The following is a 21,337-nucleotide window of genomic DNA, read 5'->3' on the forward strand; positions in this document are numbered from 1 at the left end:
ACTTGGTGCACTCGTCACGCAGAGGGCGCTCGCCATTTTTTCAAAACCTCAATTTTCTGGTCGGTTGAGTTCTTTCATGACGTCCAGCAAACTTCCCACGCAGTTCTTATTATACGCCTGTAAAGCTCTGGAACACTTGCATGAGTAATGTTCGGGGAAGATTAACTAACCCATACGTTTAAGCGACACCGTTAACCTATGCATAACGTGGTCCACAACATGGCACCCGCTGCCAGCAAACATAGAATTTGCAGCCACCTCTGGTTCTTCCAGAGCAGCGGGAAAACCTTGGTACCATTTTATATAATGCCTCCAAACATGCAGCAACGACGGCTTAGGAATACTCATTTAGTCCCCAACTGACCCACGCAGTTCATAAAAATAGCTATATTCCCTCTAAATATATACTTGACACATGATCTCGTTCTTTCTGGACAGTGCGAAACTTCCATATAACGTTTTCAAGTACTTCTAGTCATCCAGTCAGTAAACAATATAAATAAAACAAGACCACTCATATTTATTTATTGCATAAATGTAGCTAAAAGCGGGAGGATCACGAAACAGCCCGGTCGGCATCTTGCAGCTGCGGCATACTTTGACCGCGGCCTCCAGCAGAGGTGTAGTACATGGTACCATCGTCTTCGACCACCAACAAACAGTTCGGCGAGAACTTGTAGGTAAGGTCAGGTCCCCCTGGGGTGAGCGCCACCTGTAGGTCAACAGAGAAACGGTGGAAATTCTTTCGCCTGCAAGTTTTGGAACGTACGTCGTCGCGCCATCTGCGAGCCTATGAGCGAAGGTAAATTTCCCAGTTGCAAATAGAACATACCACTGCAGTCGCACATGCGAACACACCGTCAGAAGCCGTATACTGCTCAGATGCACGGCTGTTTGTGCGGAACGTCGATTTGTATTTTTCTTACGCTTTTCTTCTTTCTTTTTTGCTTGTCGAGTGATTTCATTTTCATTAAATTTACACTCATATTATCGTTCAAAAGGTTCCACCAAAAAAAATGAGACAGTTAACTGCAGAAATGCTCCAATTTGTAAGCGGCACCTGTGTTCAGCGATTCTCCCCGACGACCCCCAATTTTCCCTCGGGCACGGACTCGTGCCACCATTACCGTGTATCAGTCTCAATATTGATCCAGGCAAGCTTAAGTATGTTAAACAGCCCGATATATTTTCACATAAGTGCCATCAACTAAGTGAAACATATTTGCAGAAAATGCCCCCCTTACTTAATAATGCAACTTATGCGGAACGAGATTAGGAGTAATCAGGGGAATGCGGCGACGGGGTTCTAGCTATGCGAGTGGAGCCATGCTGCGTGGTGAGGGGGCTGCCACTTTGCAAGGCTATATAACGTCGACGATACGGAAGCTAAGGCGTTAAGTGATGCAGCATAATAAGTTAATCAGAGCCATGAGACGAGCGGCTACCCCAGGTGCAAGGCACACAGAGCACCGACTTCCGATAGATTTCCTGGAACGGAACATGCGAGCTTTCGGGCACATATTTCACAGGATGGAAAAGAGGAATGAGGAGCAAAGCAACCTTAGTCAGATCACTAACGCATGCGCAGAAACCAAACAGTAAAAAGGCACAAAAAGTGATCTCGTGGTCAGTATATAACAGATTCAAATCATTTATCTCCCTGCACCCAATTCTGCGCTTATCATACAGGAGAACCCAGCGACATCGTGGGAAAGAAAAGGATAAGTGAATACGATACTTATCTACTTTATACCCTTATTCGAGTAACCTTGTGTTGACACACTTTTGCGATACTTTCCTTCAAGATAAAGGAAATCTATAAACTACACGTTCCGGGCAGAAAACCAGCCGCTATTTTTGCGCAGTCTTGATTACATAGCTCGCGCTTCTTGGACAGCGTTTCTAGCGCCAAAAGAAAGGCACGAACGTTTCCTTTTTGCGCGACCTCCTTCAGATTTTGAGATTGAAATGTCGTGACTTGAATATGCTCCACGATTTGCTTATCGTGTGTTTAAATCATATTAAACTGGGTTATCTTAATGCGATATTAAGCAATATGAAGGCAATCAACACTTATTTAATCTGTAGTACTTATATAAAGAGGTAAAACGTTAAAATCTGAGTCATTCGCCATGGTGGCTCGGTTGCTATGGTCGGCTGCTACTGAGCTTGTAAGTCGCGAGTAAGGTTTCTCTTGTGTGACAAGAACGAAGTGCTCGTTAAAAAATCCCATGTGGACCAAGTTAGTGAAGGCACTCCACTGCGACGTCACCGTTCTGTAGCTTTAGGATCTAAACTACATCACTTTTACTGAAACTATTCCGTAAACGCCGCTGTGGTTAACTTATCCGCGTTCATTATGGGCGACATTCGCGGCTTCGATTTAACAATATTAGGTCGAAAATCAACAAGCTAGTCTAATGGATTAAGTCCACCTAGTTCGGCTATCAGTTGTTTTGTCAAGATGAAATTAGGCGGGGGAATATTTCTTTTTTAATTAGTCTCATCCTGGTTTGCATGTTTCAAATAAACACGAATCTGAGAAGAAGAAAAAAAGAACATTCCAACACGAAACGCAGAAATACGGGAGGTCAAACAGTTTTGTTTATCTCTGAGTTTATGTGGAGAATATCAGAAATGCAGGGGTTCTGCAATTTCAGTACAGAGCATATACACGGGGTCTTTCAGCTAACTTGCGCCAAGCCTTAAAAAGTCCACATGCGGGCTATGCAAATGCAGCCAACGAAGTATTTTAACTGTGCTCTTGATCAACTCAAAGTAGCTTTTACCGAAACCTTAAGTATTTATTTCCAAACAATTATTTACACAGCCTTTAAATAATTACTTTAAGCGCAATATCAGCCGTGCGGAAATTGGGGAGCATTATTATTGAAAGATGTACAAATAATTCAACACCGGGGAGATGTCTGTTGCTGTTTCAGTTTGTTCGGAGTGCAAAGAAATCACGCGGGGATTCGAAAAACTACAATTTGAGAAAAAGCCGCCTACGTGCAGCGAAATTATTGCCTCAGACATGCTATCAACGGAGGCTACATGGTGCAACATTTGTGTCGCTGCGATATGCCGGCTCTTGTTTCGCCATACTCGAAAAAGCCCACGTAGATCCACGCGGTGTGGCGTACGCTATTCTAAAACGTCTGAAGTTAGCGCCACTTCGACGCCACCAAGAAGAGAGAGCCATTGGCTACTAGACACACCGCGTCCACCCTTAATCATAGTCGAATGACCATTTGGCTGCTTTGGAATGCTCACAGAATTATCGCTACTGTGGCAGGGGCTTTACAGAGAAAAACATTTTTGTGCGAACCTGAAGAAGAAGAAAACATTTTATCTGTGGTGACGCATTGCCCGCGTAATTTGTCTGTAGAGGTCCACGGCGTCGCGTGCTCAACTTGAGCTCTTTAATAAGCGTTATCGTCAGATATAACAAACTCAAGCAGTCAGCGCTATTCTTGCATCCCCCTTTATTAACATTTAGTTTGTCCATTTCCCTCGTTTTATTTTTTTTGGCTTGTTGTTCAATGCACCGTTCCATTGTGGAAGCCTTCTTCCATCTGCTCGCTATTTGCACTCGCAGTCGTGCTCGCGGCTAACAAAATGGAGGAAGGATAAAGCTACGAGGGAGGTCTAGTCATAAAAAAATTTTAGAAAGCGCCATGCGTGAGAGGAGAGTTTTCTATAATTATTGAACATATAGAAATACAAGATGTACTAGAAACAGAACGAACAAAACATTAACTTGCATGCTCTCAAAGCTAGACGTTAGGTCCAATTTTTTCAAAGTCAACGCCCCGACGGACCACAGATGCAAGCAGGAAAAAGGGGCGGGGCAGTCAAGGGAGACAGTTGTCTTGACGATACGTCACGTCATCCTCCCTTCTGAGATATTTTACCCTCCTCAATGGTTATGAGCGAGGTGGAAAAAACACCCTAACCTGCGCCTAAGAGGTCTAGAAATGTAATTCATTTCCAAGCAAAAACGTGACGTCACTTTTGTCCAACCTGGTGTCCTGGTGGTGTGGCCATGCCGCTGCGACTGCCCTGCCGTGGCCGCGGCTGTGGACTGGAGGCTGCTGTCACTGACACGAAAAGAAAGAAGGGAGGAAGACGCATTGCAACTCAGAAAGCAAAAAGTAACAAGGAAAGAAACGGTCGCCACTACATGTACTGATGCCGTTATAACACAAATCACTGCAGAGTAATCCGACAGCGTGCAGCCACGACAGTTAGCGTTTTACTGATGAGAACCCGTTCAGTTGTATTAGGCTTCACGTAAGGGCAATTTTTGGCGCCGGGGGACGCCGCGTTTGACTTGTTTGTCCGTTTCTCCGCATTCTCGACATTCCCAGCCGCGTGGCTGCCGCGGAAAAAAAAAACTGCGTGTTGTCAGGAAACGGAACGTGCAGAGAGTGCAGAGAGTGCCGAGGTGGGAAGCTTACGGATGAGATGCAAATAAGCAAAAACTATCCTAATGCGTCAACATTCTTGCGGTACTTCACGCACTTTCTGGGGGCCCACTATCCATCTATCTTTCTGTCTATGTAAGTAAGTTGGTATCCAACCGTTTTATCGTCAGCCTGGGACAACGGGTAGTCCGTGGCCGAATGGGCAGCGCATCAGGGTACTGTGCTGAGGTAAAAGGGTTTGAAGCGCAAACCAGCGGACAAACTTTGGTCGTCGAATACGTGGCAATGGGAGCATACGTGCCGCTCTCCTACAAACCGCTTTTTCGCCGGACATGGGTCACTGCAGATAAACCAACTAGCTAAAGTTACGGGCGATCAGGCAGCGACTGACGCGTCGGCAGCTGTTCACACCGGCAGGGGCAACCTGCGTGTATCCACACCGAAGTGTCCCCCGCTTGCTGCTGTTCCCGTCTGCTCGCGAAACCGTGGCACCGTCAAATAAACTATAAGCGTATTCCAACGTCCTGTTCCGGTGCTGCTGATCAGTTCAGTAGCTTTGGGACTCCATGTCACCGAGCTGCAAAATTGAGCAGCTTTCTGTCAACGCGACTATCTGCGAGGACCTCGGTTGCGCGAACTCCGGGGCTCGCGGGTAAGAACACCGCGAATGAGAGGAGACTCACCAGTTGCTTGCCCAGACACGCCTGGAATGTTGTCGCCGCCACCGTTGTTGTTCGGCTCAACAACGCGATCCTGCAAACATGGCACAGGTGCTTGTTTAAACCACGATAGAATAAACAGATAACGTCGAAAAGTTGACAATAATTTACAATTCGAAAATTTTCAAGAAGGTGTTACATCGAGACCGATGGCTCGACTATTCAGCTACGATTATTTTACAAATTATCTCAGTTTATTTATTATTATTTTTAATATTCGATTTAGGGCATGTGTATTGATTCCAACAGTTGCACATTATAGCACCGCAACAATTAATGAAGTATTTTGATAACGCTCTCATTTATGCGCCTCCCATTTTCCGGTGCCACGAAGGAATCCTACGAAACATGAGAGAAAGAATGCGACTTCAATGCAGACTTACGCGTCTCGTTCTCGTCGATGCCGATCGTGTGTGTCTCCAAAGAACGAAGCGCGATCACCCACCGCAACAAAACGCGTACGTTTCGATGCGGACGAGCATGTTTCGCCCCGGTATTAGAGAGTTTTAGATTATAAGGACGCAGGCGTTTGGGACGCCCTAGCGCATGGCGCCACGCTACTGAGCATGCGCAGACCTTCTGCGCATACGCAGTGCTGTGGCCCCAAGCGCTAAGGCGGCCCAAATGCTTGCGTCCCCCTAATCCAAAAATCTCTATTTACAAGGACGGTGTTGACGTGGCTTGCATTAACGATGCCGATTGTTCTTGGCGTTGGTTTCTTGTTTTTTTTTCTTCGGACGTGAAACCTCTCGCGGTTAGGAAACACTGTTGAGAGTGTCGTTAACCAGAAGCTGCAGTGCGTAGTAACCTCTTTTTTTTTTTTTTTTGCTGCTATTTCGCGGGGTATCTCCAAGCTTAGAAAGAAAGAACTCACTTAAAAGATAGCGTCACAGAAACAAATAATCCATAATTGACTTTAGTTACTTGCCTAATCGCACATCGCAAGAAGAATCTGCGTAATTCCAATATATCAGAACAATTTGGAATTGTTATCAATCGCCTACAATGTACAGCTGTTCTTAAGCGTGGTTCAAGTTTATTTATTTATTTATTTATTTATTTATTTATTTATTTATTTAATTTGTACATACTACAGCCCCCTAGGAGGGTTATTGCAGGAGTGGGTTAATACAGTGGTGAACAAAAAATAACGTGAAATCAACCACGACTCTTACAACATTTGCATCTGTATTTGTACGACAGTCAAATAACTAGAAAATCGTTTTCTTCTATTCTAAAAGCCGAAACAACCCGTTTACTTCGAGCGGCTATTGTTTTTCCTTACGTCAGTTCGTGTCCTTGACGCGCAGTTAATTTTGGAGTAAGACGATGGTTGAACTATTGGTTCACAAATGATGGCATGCGCTACGTGTTGATCCCTGTATTTCTGATACTCTAAGCGAGCGCTCTAGCATCTGGGGCCCTATAACGTAAAACTATTCCAATATGTTTTTATTCCAATCTCCTGATGTCAAATTTGCGTAATCGTCGACGCAAGCATAAGGCGGTCACCCGCAGGGTTGTTTCAACAGACCAATCAAACGCTCCCCTCGTTCATAGGAGGTCACTTTTGTTTGCTTGAAAAACGAATAACATTACCTGCACTGAGCGGCTTGTCTTATCTAATTGGCTCACAAGAGGCGAGGAGCACGTTCAAGTGGAGAGGGATTCCATGGGGCCGAGCCACTGCACTGAATATCGATAATCGGATGAAGAGGGTAGTACCATCGTCTGCGATTGGTCCGCTTTCCCTTACATAGCTTGCGGTGTCTCGTCGACAATCGCGGCGGCATGCAACGGAAGCTTAAGAATCACGCTAAAATGGATCCTCAGCAAAGAAGAGTTGGCAGAACGAGATCGTAAACGTGTCGAAAGTGCTCAAAAACGTTACACGGCCACGGAAAAAGTTTTATTACACGCAAATAAACGCATGCTCTCCGGCAGGTGCGAGTAGCCAGCGTCTCAGCGATCGGCGGCAGCCATTTATTATTTCTTTCGGAATGCGGCAGCCTGCGGCTATTCAGAAAAAAAATCAGCTTTGTTCGGCATACTATTGCATCTTTAATGCGTACACGTCACTTTGACGCGGTGAGTTGTTGCGGTTTTGTGACGTCGCGTGAGAAGCAGGTGAAGTGGGTACAGCCCGAAAACTCTTGACCAATAGCCGAGGGCTAAAGGCGAAAAGGCGTCAAATCAGAAATAACATTCTTGTTTTCTTTTGTTCGGTCAATTCATGCATAATCAGCGTGTACACGTCATATCAGATTGGGAGCTGTCAACGTTTTCGTGAAGTCGCGTGACAGGCATGTGAAATGGAGGTGGTCCAAAAAAGTTTTTGACCAATAGCGGAAGGCTGATTGCAGGATTGGAATAGAAAAGTTTATAATGGCTTTACGGTATAGCGCCCCTGAGCTGCACCTGCTCAACTGTCGCTTCCCAATGTTTGCAGTTGATCCGTCACGAACTTAATAATAATAATAATAATAATAATATTATTATTATTATTATTATTATTATTATTATTATTATTATTATTATTATTATTATTATTATTATTATTATTATTATTATTACGATACCGCAATACGATAGCGCATGAGGACAGTCACGTGGTTCTATTTCATATTTCGCGGGCTTTATTCAGACGCCGAAAGAAAATCACCACGCAGCATGTACGTTGCCACAAAAAACTTTCTGAATCCGCTCTACAATGCAACGAAGCGCGTCTCGACCCTAAGGTGAATACAAAAAATTTTGAATAATTCATCCTAATTAACTAATTATGCGGAATATAAGAAAGATACCTTAAGGAGTACCACATGACGGCAAACCGTATGCCGTTGTTTTCGTTCAGCTTCGGCTAACCACTTTTTTTTAAATCCTTGGTTCAAGTTACGTATAACACCCTATAGAAAGCTACTGTGAGGCTTCATTCACAGCATCACCACTGCGAAACCCACATTACTATTTGAATTCCATATACACGGGAACATTGTTCTTTCATACGCTAATATAAGGGTCTTATCCTATTAACAATTGAATGTGGGTGTGTGCATGTGCGTTCGCACACGTCTCGCACACGGGTTCGAACACATATGTGTGTTTGTGCGTGTGCGCGCGTGTGTGTGTGTGTGTAGGGGGGGGGGGGGATAGGTGGACGTGCGTGCGAGGCGCAAATATATGTGCGCTTGTATTTATAGATACAGCCAAACAATGTAATTATTATTTACCGGGATACCTTAGCTAACTTCATTAGTGAATGAGGGAGAATTTGAATTTCTTTCTTCGGGCAGAGGATGCACTAATAAGCACTTATTTTCTAAGTAGTACTTATAATATGCATCCACGAGGCCAGTTCATTCTCCCTCATTTTTTTTGTAGTACAAATAATCTACAGTTGTAGAGCAGGACAAACCTCGGCAAGGAGCCATAAACGTTTTTGACAGGTTAGCTTGTCTTCGTCAGGGCCCGACGCGATGATGAGCTGTGTCCAGCTCTGCTGTAGTTCTTTGTATAACCGAGTAAAAGAATCACCAATACTCTCCCTCACTATCAAAACTATTTAGTCAACAATCAAGCGCACTGGGTTTATAATGTCCTTAATTATAAGAACCGATGCCCCCGTTACACTGAACGACGTTGCATTTTTTTTGTTCCAATTATAAAAATCTGGTGCTCGCTAATCCAGGGCGCGTTACAAACCAGTGAACACGGCATGGAGATTAATGTCGCAAAGCGACGCACGAGCAATGTGGAACAACGCAGTAGGTCCGGATTAATTTAACACTGCCCGAGATTTTCCAGTGTGCACACCTCAACCTAAACCCACAACCGTTTTCACGTCCGCCCCATCAGAACATTGTCGCACAGGCCGGTGATGGACCTTCCGAACTTTTGCACAGAGCACTAGGCCATATCCAATGCTATCACGCCAGGTCTGTTACAACATTTTGAGCGAACTCCTGTAACGTACTGGTTCATGGCTTACATGAAAACGGTATTGTTTACGGGTGTTTGCTGAAGTCTTATTCACAAACTATACATTTCAAAGCAGTCCATGTCAATTTTGTCCCAACTGTTTGTAAAAGTGTGGTATCTCTCTTCATTGCAAAAAAGAAAGAAAAAAGCTGTAAACTTGATGCCCCTTTCTTGAACTTCCAATTTTCATCACTTTTCGTACATTCTTTGGTGGTCTAAATAAAATAAAACGTGGTCAATTTACAAGTAGTAGACTTTAACTTTCGTATTCAAATGCACTAAAGCTAATCTAATACAGTGCAGTGAATTAGACTATCAGACTGAAAAGTCTATTCCCCCATCATCATGTATTGAGGCAGGAGCCGGTGAGGTAAACTTTAGTCTGACTACTTTGTTCGGGTGGCGTTAATATCACAGATATTTATGCTTTTCTTTGTGCTTAATGATGTTGATGAATGGAGAAAAAGGAAGAAAAAAGAAAAAGCAAGCAGTTAACCGTCCTAGATGTTCCTTACCGTTCAATATAAAAGTCAGAAAGCACTCGATAAAGAAAATTACTTTGGCAACTTGTTGCCTAACTTCACTTCAACTTCACCGAAGAAATTCTGGCGCACAATCTCTCTGGTATCCAGAGATTTCCATACCTTTCAAGTCAATGGCACTCTAACCCATGGCGAAAAAGAAATATCTCCTTTTACCGAATACTTCAAATCTGTTTTCACTAATGATAATGGCACACTGCCCGCTTTCGAAACCTCCGATGCCTGATCTTGTCATCAGCGAGCAAGGTATTATTAAAATGCTTTTGAATCGCGATACCAGGAAGTCCCCCAGACCCGATAACATACCAAATGCATTCCTAACTAGTTATGCAGAATGGGTAGCCAAGTACTTGTTTATATTATTTTCAAGATCTCTAAACGAAGGACAGATTCCGAACGACTGGAGGACGGCCGAAGTTCAACCAGTTCATAAAAACGGTAAGAACAGTGCATCAATAACTACAGGTCAATCTCACTAACATCGACAACTTGCAAAATTATGAAGCACATAATACATACCCACTAATCTCATTTTCTTGAAAAACATGATTTTATTACAAATCTCCAGCACGAATTCTGGAAAGGTTATTCTACTTGCACTCAATTATCCTAACTATATATGAATTTTCTAACTATGAATAACGGAAGCCAAATAGATGCCATTTTTATGGATTTAGCAAAATCATTTGATAATGTTTCTCACAAAATGCTGCTTTCCAAAATTAATAGCACAATAAAAAATGACGAGATTGCTAATTGGATTTCAACCTACTTGAGTAACCGTCAACAATATGTGACTGTTTGTGACCATTCATCTCAGACTCTTCCTGTTGACTCTGGCGTCCCTCAGGGTTCGGTGCTCCTGCCGCTTCTATTCATCATTTATATAAACGACGCCGTAAAAGACATTCCAGTTCATATTAAATTGTACGCGGATGATTGCGTGCTCTACTCCGAAATTAAAACTATATCAGAACAAACAACAATGAACGAGGCCTTCCAAAACATTACTGTATGGTGTGATGTCTGGCAGATGCCGATAAATTTTCAGAAAACTGTTTACATGAGAATAACTCGCAAGAAGAATCCCCTCATATTCCAATATTCTTTTGCTGACAATATCCTATCCGAAGTTGCACAATACGAATATCTAGAGAGAGAGAGAGAGAGAGAGAAAGGAAGAAGGAAAGGCAGGGAGGTTAACCAGACTGAGTCCAGTTTGCTGCCCTACACGTGGGGAGGGGAATGGGGGGTGAAAGAGAGAGAGGGATTTGAGGTGTAGGATGTCTATAGTCGGGCACTCAAGTCTGTTGCCTTCAGGTGGTGAAAAAGCGCTCGAACTGCTTTCGGCGCTAATGAACTGTGAGGCCAGGCACCCAAGATCTTCCCTTCCCTAAATGGCCTGTCATCCAGTCTATTCAAGGCACACTGGAGAGTCTCACGTTGATTATCGAAGCGAGAACAACGAATATTTAGGATTATGGATTACTAACGACCTTGACTGAACTAAACACATTGATCAGGTGATAGGCAATGCTAACCGTAAACTTTTTTTCCTTAGGCGAGCACTAAAACTCTCCCTACCCAGAGTCCGGCTCCTAGCTTACAAATCGATTATCCTTCCAATAATAGATTACGCGGTGATAATTTGGGATCCATTTACTAAAACGAACAGTAATAAAATTGAAAAAGTACAAAAGAAAGCCGTTCGTTTTGTTTACAATAACTATGGACGCACATCAGTAACTGATCTGTTAAATAGGGCTGGTTTGACATCTGTATCCGAAAAAAATCGCGTTTCTCGACTTAAGTTCTTATACTAATTAATTGAAGGTCATTTTAGGATTAATATTGACGGACTAATATCCTTCTCTCCAGGTTACACTACAAGACAACGTCATAATCTCACAATCACCCCTTTTCTTCAGCGTAATAACAGCTTTAAATATTCGTTGTTTCCAAGAACAGTAACGGAACGGAATTGGCTTACTAACGATCAAGTACTACAGCAATCTCTGACGTCATTCACCAGAAGCCTCAGTCTCCATTACCATCTATTTTCTGTTGTATTCATTCCCTGCTGCCCATATAGTTACCAATTTCTTATTGTTACCAACTTTATGCCCCTTACATTTTGTATTAATGTATTCACTCAATATCTTATGTGGTCTTGAATAATTAAGATATGCCATAAACCTTACTGTACTGCTATGTATACTCCTATGTTGCACTGCCATCATTGAACTTTTTTGTCTCCAATGCTGATCCATTTTGTTTGTTTACTAATCATTTGTGGCCTTTGTTTCTTTTTTTCTAGCTTTCTTGTAAATATTTGATCCGTGCTTGTATATATATGGTCACCCTGCGAAAATCCTTTCCTGGGATTGCAGTATAAATAAATAAATAAATAAATAAATAAATAAATAAATAAATAAATAAACATCGTGTATAGGCTGCCACACGCGCGCTTACCTTGCAAGCATTTCCATTGTGCGGGTTCTGGACGAGGAGCCTGAAATCAACGAGCGCATTAATCGTAAATTGATCACCTCGCGACATTGTTTCCAAATGTTCAGTATACCGCAGACGCGCTAGAAACAATATATATATGAGCACATGCACACAGTTTCAAACTCACTTAGAGGGGAAAAGATCGCGAACTGAAAACCTGCAGCCACTTCCCGTTCGGGCACCCATCAATGTACAGTATAGTAACGAAGAAATTAGGTGAATCAACGCATTCATTCTTTTTTGTTTGCTTATGTATCATTGCATACTGGTCATTCCTTCCTCGCACTCATGTAATATTTGCACGAAGTTGGCCTGCACCTATCATTTGTAATTTGTACAGTGAATCACTGTTGTACTGCACCGGTGCGGGCCAGGACGTCCCAACGAAGTGATTTATTTGACTTCAACTTATCTCTGCCCTTTACACGGACAAGCTTTAACTGCATGGTAGTCAGTGCGAAATAAACTTTCAAGCGGCACACCCGATGTATTGGAGGCGCTACACAATATCGACGCGAAACATGATTCGCTAAGTGTTAACAGGAGTGCCAGGAATACATGCAGATCGATGTATACGCACGCGTGGTTCCCACACGCTCCGGTTAAATTTCTTACAGGTACGGATGAAACGTGCGCAATGTTGCAAGAATCCCCGTGAGTACAAGACTGTTCCACCTATATCGCCGGTTTCCTTCAGCTCAAGCGTGGGTTCAATTCATTATGTTCAGTTTATCACCACATTTGGCAGCATTACCTGCCAGTATTATTTTTTTTTTTATCCTTCACAGTAAAGCCAAAGTACACGTCTTGTGCAGCGACGCCACTCGAGAAGAATAAAGAACGCATGCCAATTTTGGTGCAATGGAACGACGGTGCCATCTGTCATCGCGACGATGAAATGCTTCTGAACACTGCGCAACAGAAGCGGCACCAGCAGTTCAAAATAGATTGCACAAGGCGCTGCCATTTTGAATAATTAAAGTGGTGTAGACACCAAATTCGGAGGATAAATTTACTATTGTACAAGCTGGGGGGTCGGTTACGAGAAACACAAGGGCGGCATAGTGGACAAGTTGGCACGGCATGAACTCGTCTTGTATTTAATGCAACTCAGGTTGAGTGTAAAGAAAAAGAAAAAGAAAAACAAACATAAAAGGGATGGAAGGCGCCGAGCTAGGCGCACGCGCTTTATCTGGTGCGCGTTGTTGTTTAGGAGGAAACAGTGCGGATAACTGGTGACTGATGTGTGGTGGAAAGAGCGCGCTCACTAACGCCTATATGGAGCGCGTTTGAGGGCTCTGCTTTGTGATGCGGGCGGACGGTTAGTCACGTGATATTTTCCCTTTTTCGCGGGCTTTCTTTAGCAGCCGGAAAAAAAAATACGGGCAAAAAGCACCCATGGTTGAAAACATGCCAGTTTAAGTTTCTTTACATGTTCTACAATTTCTTCATTGCCATTCCAGAGCAGTATCTCTAAAAAAATTGCTAATTGCAATCAATAAAGTGAATGGCATAACAAACTGATTACTGGCCTGGCGGCTGCTCAGCTCACCTGAACAATACGCGATTTGTTATCTTCACGCAGACTGGCCCATGTATTTAAAAACCACGATTCATGTTAGCTGAGACGGCCTTTAATTGATAGAGGCGTTCAGTCTGTGTCTCCTACTGCGCAAAAAGCCTCATGCACACACAAACGCATCCTGACGCGTACACATAGAGCGTATTGTAGAGTCACTCAGGCCCTAAGTGATGACCAACGACAAAACGACATGTCCTAAACAACTGCCCCTAGCCTTAGCGTGCCTACGACGGGGTAAACATAAGCCGAACGTGGTTGTCCTCAGCGAGCCGCAGTGCTCTTAGCCAGTGAACTTTTGGTGGAACCCCGCGGTATCTACGCAACGTAGCCGTAGCTTGATGTCGGCTATCGGTTAATAGCAACCGCCTAAAGGAATGACGAAATAAAGCGTCCAATGGCGAAATAAAGCGTCCAGAAACGAGAGGAGAGGGCCTCCTGTTGGAAAGAGAGCGTTTGAGAGGAAGGTAGTTTCGCGATCCGCTTGCGAGCTCCACGCACCGCGTACGACAGCAAAGCTTGGCTGAGATGTTCGCAGCAGCGTATACCCGTGGGCTATGTTATTTCACGAAGCCCGAGGGGTGGTTCAGGGCCTCTTTAATTTCAACACCCCCATTAAACCTGCTGAGAGGGGTATGCAATGCATTACTGATGGTTTGAATTATTGTTTTGAGCTTGTTCTTTATGAAAACGTACGCTGTTCTGTGTGTTCTATGGGTGGTTTCAATGAGTGTGTGCACTGTTTGTTTCACTCTGCTGAGAGCTTGTAGCCTCTGTAATTGGGAGGCATGAGCCATTGAATTTTTTGTTTGCTTATGGCGGTATGAGTCATTGCATTTTTGCTTGCTTACGGGGGTATGAACCGTTGCTGATGATGACAACTTTTGTACCACACGACTAGAGGCCGCGTTTTTTCCAAGGCCATCGCGCAACGAGCCCTTAAGGCTTTTGCCTCAATAAAAACAGCCCATCCGAATTAGCTTTATCATCACATCTTCCCAATTAGGGAATTTCGAATGAAATTCCTGAAACATCCTAAAAGTGGATGCATGACAATTCTTCATCGTCTTCGACACATTTTTCAGGATGCGTACAACAGAGCGCCGTAAAGCGCCATGCCCGAGCTATGGTCACTGTACCAAGCCTCGACATGTCTGCGCAGATATCTGAACGAAGTGCCAGGTGGCGATAAGGTTGAGCTGGCAGCACTCGCGGAGAAACGGATTGCTTATCACATGCTCACATGTTGGCCAGGTGGTGCTGCTTAAGCAGCTCCTCGTAGTGTCGTCGGCGCTCAGAGCGACTCATTCCAATGGTTGATTTAAAGATAGGTGCAGCACGCGGCACGTAACCTGGCTGGCCGGGAACGATCTCTGCAAATGAGAAAGAGAGTGAAACAGTGACGAGAATCGTATACGGGAGGATAAGCCCCGGTAGGCATAAACTGGCTGGCTACCATTTGAAAGGACACTAACGAGCCACCTGAACGCCATCTTTGAACGTTATCGTTATTCTTCAGAAACGTATGTTCATTCTTTTCTAACGCTGCTATATCGTGGGACAGAGCGTGGGGGATAAACTTTCGCCAGTATCGCCCGAAGGGCGAAGCACTGATAGCGATAGCAAGGCTTAGCGTGGCGCTCGAGCTCCTCGGACAGTGTTCTAACTACATATACGCGGTTGCAACATGTGGGCGCGACGCACAACGCAAGGCAACTACTCATGTGCAGAAGGAACAGCGCCCTGGAGTCGCCCCCAGGCGTCTCACAACGGTGGCGGGAAGAGGAGCCTCACTAGTGCTGTTGCCAGCTCCGCACCTCGATGTTGCACGAGGCGAGATCGGCGGCTGGGAAACCGACGGCGTTACAGTCAGCGGCAAATGAAATGTCCGACAACGTTAGCCTGACGTTTATACGGCTCAGACCACGGTATCGAACCAGTACTGAACCGAAAACTGGTTTTTGAAAAAGTCGCACTTTGGCCCTCAAGGTGAAGCGTGGATTGCGATAGCAAATTAATGAACAGCTCGCTATACGAGGTAAGGATAGCCGTTTTATTGGCCGTATGAACTTGTAAACGTAGGCATACTAACTAAATTACCGAGCACGGTGCCACGCGCGCACAAACATGAGCAAATCTAACTCGATGACAGCGGAAACTCGCTGTCGAAACGCTGGAGTGAGGAAGCATGGCAGCAGCAGCGAGCGAATTGACATTCGTGCTGCCTCTCGTATGAACGCGAACTAAGCCGCGAAAACGCAACGCGCGGCCGGACTCTGGCTCCGCCGCAGATGGCTTTCAAGATATACAGCGACCCAGAGTACAACGCACCCACTCTCCCTGCCCTCCCCCCGGATCCTTGCGCGTGACGGAACACAGCGCGCTTCCTGCCCGCTTCCGTCTCTTACGTGCGCGAGATTAAGCCACGATCGCCGGTTCACCCTCGCACGCTTTCACTCGCACATACAGCACACGGCGCGGCGCTACGATATCGTCTTTTGGCTTTATACAGAACCTTACGGCGGCAGCATAAATGCTACTGGATTGGCCATATAATGGCTATGACAATAGAACATTCTTGCACGACCCGAAACTGAACCGGAATGTTAGTTTTTTGTTTTTTTTTCAGTCGAGTCAGCAATAAAGTTTTAGGTCACCTGATCTGGGTCACCCGATTTGCACCCATGCATTGCTTGGTAGCACTTTTGGCTCAACTACAGCATATGCTACCGCATTTCGAAATGCACGCGAGCTCCGTCCGGCGATTTTAGAAGTGACAGCACCGTTAGTACGGTTTTCAACGTGTCGCGTCGGGAGGTGGACATGTCAGCAATGGGCGCGTTAGGTTAAGCGTGCTCTTGTCGACAGAGCGCGCTCTAAGTAAACGTAAAAGCCAAACGCGACTTCCGATGCGTGGTTAGGGAGCGCGCTGTACGCGCTCCATCCTAGGAGAATGTCTGCTTTGGCTTCCTGCAAGGTGACGTGTTTCCCGTTCTCCTTGCACGTGCACCCTCTCAGGGCGCGGTTGACGCGTTGCCCGCGGTTTTCTTTCGCATTCGCGCTCTATAGTTTCGAGTGAACCGGGGAAATGGCTGTCCGATTTGAGCTACTCAGACCGAAGTGGTACGCCGCAAAATTTCCGTTGTTCGGCGACTATTTGGCTCACCATAGGATTCATTGACCACGTAACTCTTAATGCCTTTAATTGTAAGGCTTTCCTCCTCCTGCGGTATTCAATTAATTACCACAGTCGACGTACCGCTGGGCAAAAGACCCTTCGTGTGATGCGGTGCCTCTGATAGCAGCGCGGAGAGCTTGCATCAGAAACATAACCGTTACTGCTCCCACCCTCGCCATGCCTATAGGCATGGCGAGGAAGGGAACCCTCGAGGAACTCTATAGAGTTCCTCGAGCTCCAGGATCGATCGATTCACGGTGGCATTTTCACAAAGTACGCAAAACGCGATATAGCGGATGCGGAAGTGACGTAAGATGACACGTTCGTGCTCCCGGAAGCAGTCGCCGAAACTCGTGTGCTCGAGTGCGTGGCTCTGAAGTTGGGAACACGGTATACTAACGCGCCCAATACATTCGTGAAAGCTTGAAGTTAGTGCACGCCAAATATTTCTCCGTTAAGCGCTTGCTTGCTGGGTGGTCGGTTGTGATAACACTGGTCTCTAAACTGAGGGAAGTGCGATGCAAATGACGTATTGCTTCTGATATGTTCGTTATGAACGTACTTTTTTAAAGGGAGTTTTATTTTCTACTTTCCCTGGTTGTTGTTGGAAGTGTTTATTTGTAATATAGAGCTGCGATATCCCCTCTGAGTAAATTGCACGTGGTGACAGCCTGGGAAAGAAAGCAGGAGAGAGACGTAATGGGAGAAAAGACAAGATTGCGTGTTCACAGACATCTTCCAGAGGCAGCTCAGTAGAGAGTTCAGGTTTCTATTTCACTGCTGTTACTGCCCTCGTGGCCTTGTCCGTTGCTAGAAACTAGCAGTGAGGAGGGCTGTGAGTAGCCTGACTATGACCTCGCGTCGGTGCTAGGCAAAGGCTGTGCAATCCCACACGAATTGGAAGACGTCGGCTCGTTTTCAGGTGTTGCACCTCAATCTAGACTGCGTTCCATCCGCCAAGACTATAACTACCAGTCCACGCCTCATAGGTTTCAGAGCCGAGGCCGTTTTCTTATATTCCCCGTCGATTGGCAGTATTCCTGCAGAATACGATGTGAATCTTCTGCAATTAAATTTCCCAAGTTTTCTAGTTTTCCAAGTTCTTCGTAATCATATTCATGCTCTTTATACGATTACCTTTGGCAATGACTGTGGGAGTTTGGTACATCTGAACGCGGAATGAGCGCCTTGTGTAGGAGTATCGTTCTTTCTCGTGCCCTTCCTTGCTGAAGTTGGCCAAAACTGAACATTAACAAAGAAAATAGTGTCAGTGAGAGTATATCTGGTTTGGTCAATAAAGCAATGAGTCACGACAAAAATTTTCCAAATATAATGGCGGCTCTTCCGAATTTCTAACGAACACGTAACTCTTAGAAACAGGTGGGATGATATTCATAGGTAAATTGGTTTTCTTTCTCTTTATTTTGTCTACCACATTCCAGGACACCAGCATATGCGCCAAGGAACGGTGCGGCAGATATGTTAAGCATCGGTGCGTGTGAGGCGTATACTGCAGCCGGGACTCTTTCTCGGGCTTGCCTCATAAACACGCTGCGCTAAAGTCCCTCAATAATTTCAAAGTAGAGAAAGGCTTTGATCCAGCCGACGACTCCAGCGATAGGCTGATCGGTGACATGTGACCATGCTCCGCCCCTTTGCCGCCATGAAAGTTCCTGCGCAAAGGGCGAAGTGCGGTGTTTCGCCTGTTGTGCTATTCACATTGCTGCGATAATTTCGTTCCGGGAGGGCCGAAATGCCTTGTTGCTGTGCGGTTGGGTGCCGAAACCGGACGAATGGTGGCAATAAGTTATTCTGCATCCCGCGCGGCAACCAGAAACTAACCAAAAGAAAATTATGGTTGCACAGAATTGGACGGAAAGACGGAACCATCGGTAACTGCACGACTATGCGAGGAAAGTAACGTAGAGCGATACGACGGTGCGAGAGAAAGTATACACATGTGTGTGCAGAACTGCGATAGTATTTCATTCGCGCGCATGGATGTTGACGGCCGAAGTTTGTGGAGATTATTGATTTTAGTGCATGATGAGCCCGTTGACTTGGCAAGTGCAGTATGACCTGGCATGCAAGTAAATAGTGGGGCAGAAGCGCATTAACTCGCTGACAAATATCCGCATTGCGTTACGTGAGATAAAAAAAATCACAAATTTCAGCAGCGAATTCTACTTTTACACTTTCCTGTGTTTGTGCGCGCGTCGTTAACTGCGCTTTACAATATGTCTAAAAAGTAATTTCCAACTCTGCATATGTGAATAAATATGTTCCTAAGTGACTGCATTACTGTGCTTTTAAAAACAAATACTGCATAGTCACTGTTACTGGTCATCCAATAATAAAGTATAATACAATATATCAAAGTACATTACACACACCTGCGAGCTCGTTCCTTCCAAGTTTCCCTTACACTCGAAGATGTTTCAGTAATCAGCGATGCCATTTTATTGATGAAAAACACACAACTGCAAATTAACATAAGAAAAACGCCAGAAGCGATACACGGATCGCCAGCAAAACACAGTGCAGTAATAGCTAGGTCAATTCGCATGCGTTTCGTATAAGAGCCCTCTAATTCTTACGGGGCTTTAGCGGTGCACGGAGGCGAAAAGGCATAAACACAGCAATGCGCGTCATGATTCAAGTTTATGTGGCGACGTCGCACGGTTCACGAGAACAGTCAACCGCATTCACACACGCGCACACACAACGCTCGATGTTGGTGTGCCGCGAGATTAGATCGCGCCGACAGCCCGAACACGATCGAGGAGACTCGCTGACAAGATCCATACCGCCGCTTCAGAATGTCACGACAGTTGCACTGGCTCGTAGCACTGAGCCACAAAACACAACATTCGTCGTGTAATCGCTACACGACAGATGCACTCACCGGCAAGAAGTCTGTTGGCGCACTCGTTTCCACACACACACAGAATGTTGTTTAGTTGCCGTGAGGGTCGCACGTTTCAGCGACGTTATGTCGAAAGCTTTTCGGGCCAAGCGACTGCCAGTCTTCTTTTTTACACGAATTATTCCTTCAATGTAACCGCTATGTGTACGCAGCACACTTAACAAGCAAAGAAATTCACAAAGCAAACAGGATTCAGTGCAAGCAATCACCACGGCTAGCGCGGTGATTGAGCGCAAATGAACGAAAGGTAAACATGCGGAATCGAGGCGATCAAGCACTCATTCCGCTCTCTTGAGCGCTTTTCTTTGAGCGCTCATTTGAAATTAAAGGACTAGATGTTAACGTCGCCATTCATCGTCAGATGTATCCTGCTGGAATCCTTTTTTTTATTGTTAACGTGGCAATGATACCGAAAGTCGCTTCTGTGGAGCACTAATACTATTAGGTCTGCACGCTCTACGGAGCGCTAGGCTGGATTATATCGTGGCTAATCCGGCTGCGCGAAGCCTGCAATAAAGTAGTTTAAGGAGAGTTTTACCTGCGCAGGATCAGAAATCGAAGCCATACAGCGAAAATTCACGGCAAAACGGCCTGCTTTCCAGAGAAGATTGCTTAGTGCATCGGGGCTCAGATGAGTGCAGTGCAATCATAAATTATGCATGTTACAACAGGCAGGCGGAGATCCAAGCCGCTACGAAATCCCTCCTTATGGTGTGTCACGTAGAGTGCCGCTGTAAAATCCCACACCTCCACCAAAAATCTTTCGGGGAGGAGGAGGAGGAATAAACTTTATTAGTTGAAATGAGCCGACGGTAAAATCGTCCGAGGTGGGCGGCGTCCCTAGTCCAGGATGCCGTGGGCTTGAGCTGATAGCTTGGCCCTGCTCACCAGGCGATGCTGGTCTTCAGGGCTCGAGCTTATCAGTTGGGCCTCCCACTGCTCGACGGTTGGTCCGGTGATGGGCGGTGTCGATGGATTTTGTTGACATTCCCATACCATGTGGTAGAGGGTATTAAGCGTAGAGCAGAAGGCGCATTTGTGAGTATAGGTCGTAGGGTACATTGCGTGTAGCAGGGTGCCGTGCGGGAATGTGCCGGTCTGTAGTTTTCGGAAGATCACCGCCTCTTCTCTTGTCAGCTGGGGATGCGGGGGTGGATAGATCCTTCTACCCAGTCTGTAGTGGCTCAGGATATCGGCGTATCTTTTCGGGACGCTATCTTGTTGGTCTACCGGTGCTCGTGAACCTGGTGGGATAGCCCGGAGAATGTGGTCTCGGGCAGCGGCATTAGCCGCTACATTACCCGCCAGGGACTCGTGTCCCGGGGCCCAGACAATGTACACCTCTGGAAAATTGTCTCGCTTTTCGAGGATGCTCAGGGCTTGTTTGGAAATGCGGCCCTTTTGATAATTTCTACATGCTGTTTGTGAGTCGGTGATGATCGTGATTAGATCTTCCTCTCGCTGGCCCGTAGTGGCC

General features: G+C 45.4%; 1 protein-coding gene across 1 annotated transcript in view; it reads right to left on the reverse strand.

Annotated features, from left to right (window-relative positions):
* Positions 1-519: 519 nt before the first annotated feature.
* LOC142584292 (uncharacterized) overlaps positions 520-21,337 on the reverse strand; it is a 34,781-nt gene continuing 13,963 nt past the window's right edge. The window contains exons 2-6 of the mRNA XM_075694436.1: positions 15,000-15,129; positions 12,139-12,178; positions 5,111-5,180; positions 4,024-4,100; positions 520-712 (exon numbers count right to left, since the gene is read on the reverse strand). Coding sequence (XP_075550551.1) covers positions 557-712; positions 4,024-4,100; positions 5,111-5,180; positions 12,139-12,178; positions 15,000-15,129 — 473 coding nt within the window. The 3' untranslated portion in view covers positions 520-556. The remainder of the gene's footprint in view (positions 713-4,023; positions 4,101-5,110; positions 5,181-12,138; positions 12,179-14,999; positions 15,130-21,337) is intronic.

This window comes from Dermacentor variabilis, chromosome 6 (genome assembly GCF_050947875.1).
Source record: "Dermacentor variabilis isolate Ectoservices chromosome 6, ASM5094787v1, whole genome shotgun sequence".
NCBI classification, from domain to species: Eukaryota; Metazoa; Arthropoda; class Arachnida; order Ixodida; family Ixodidae; genus Dermacentor; species Dermacentor variabilis.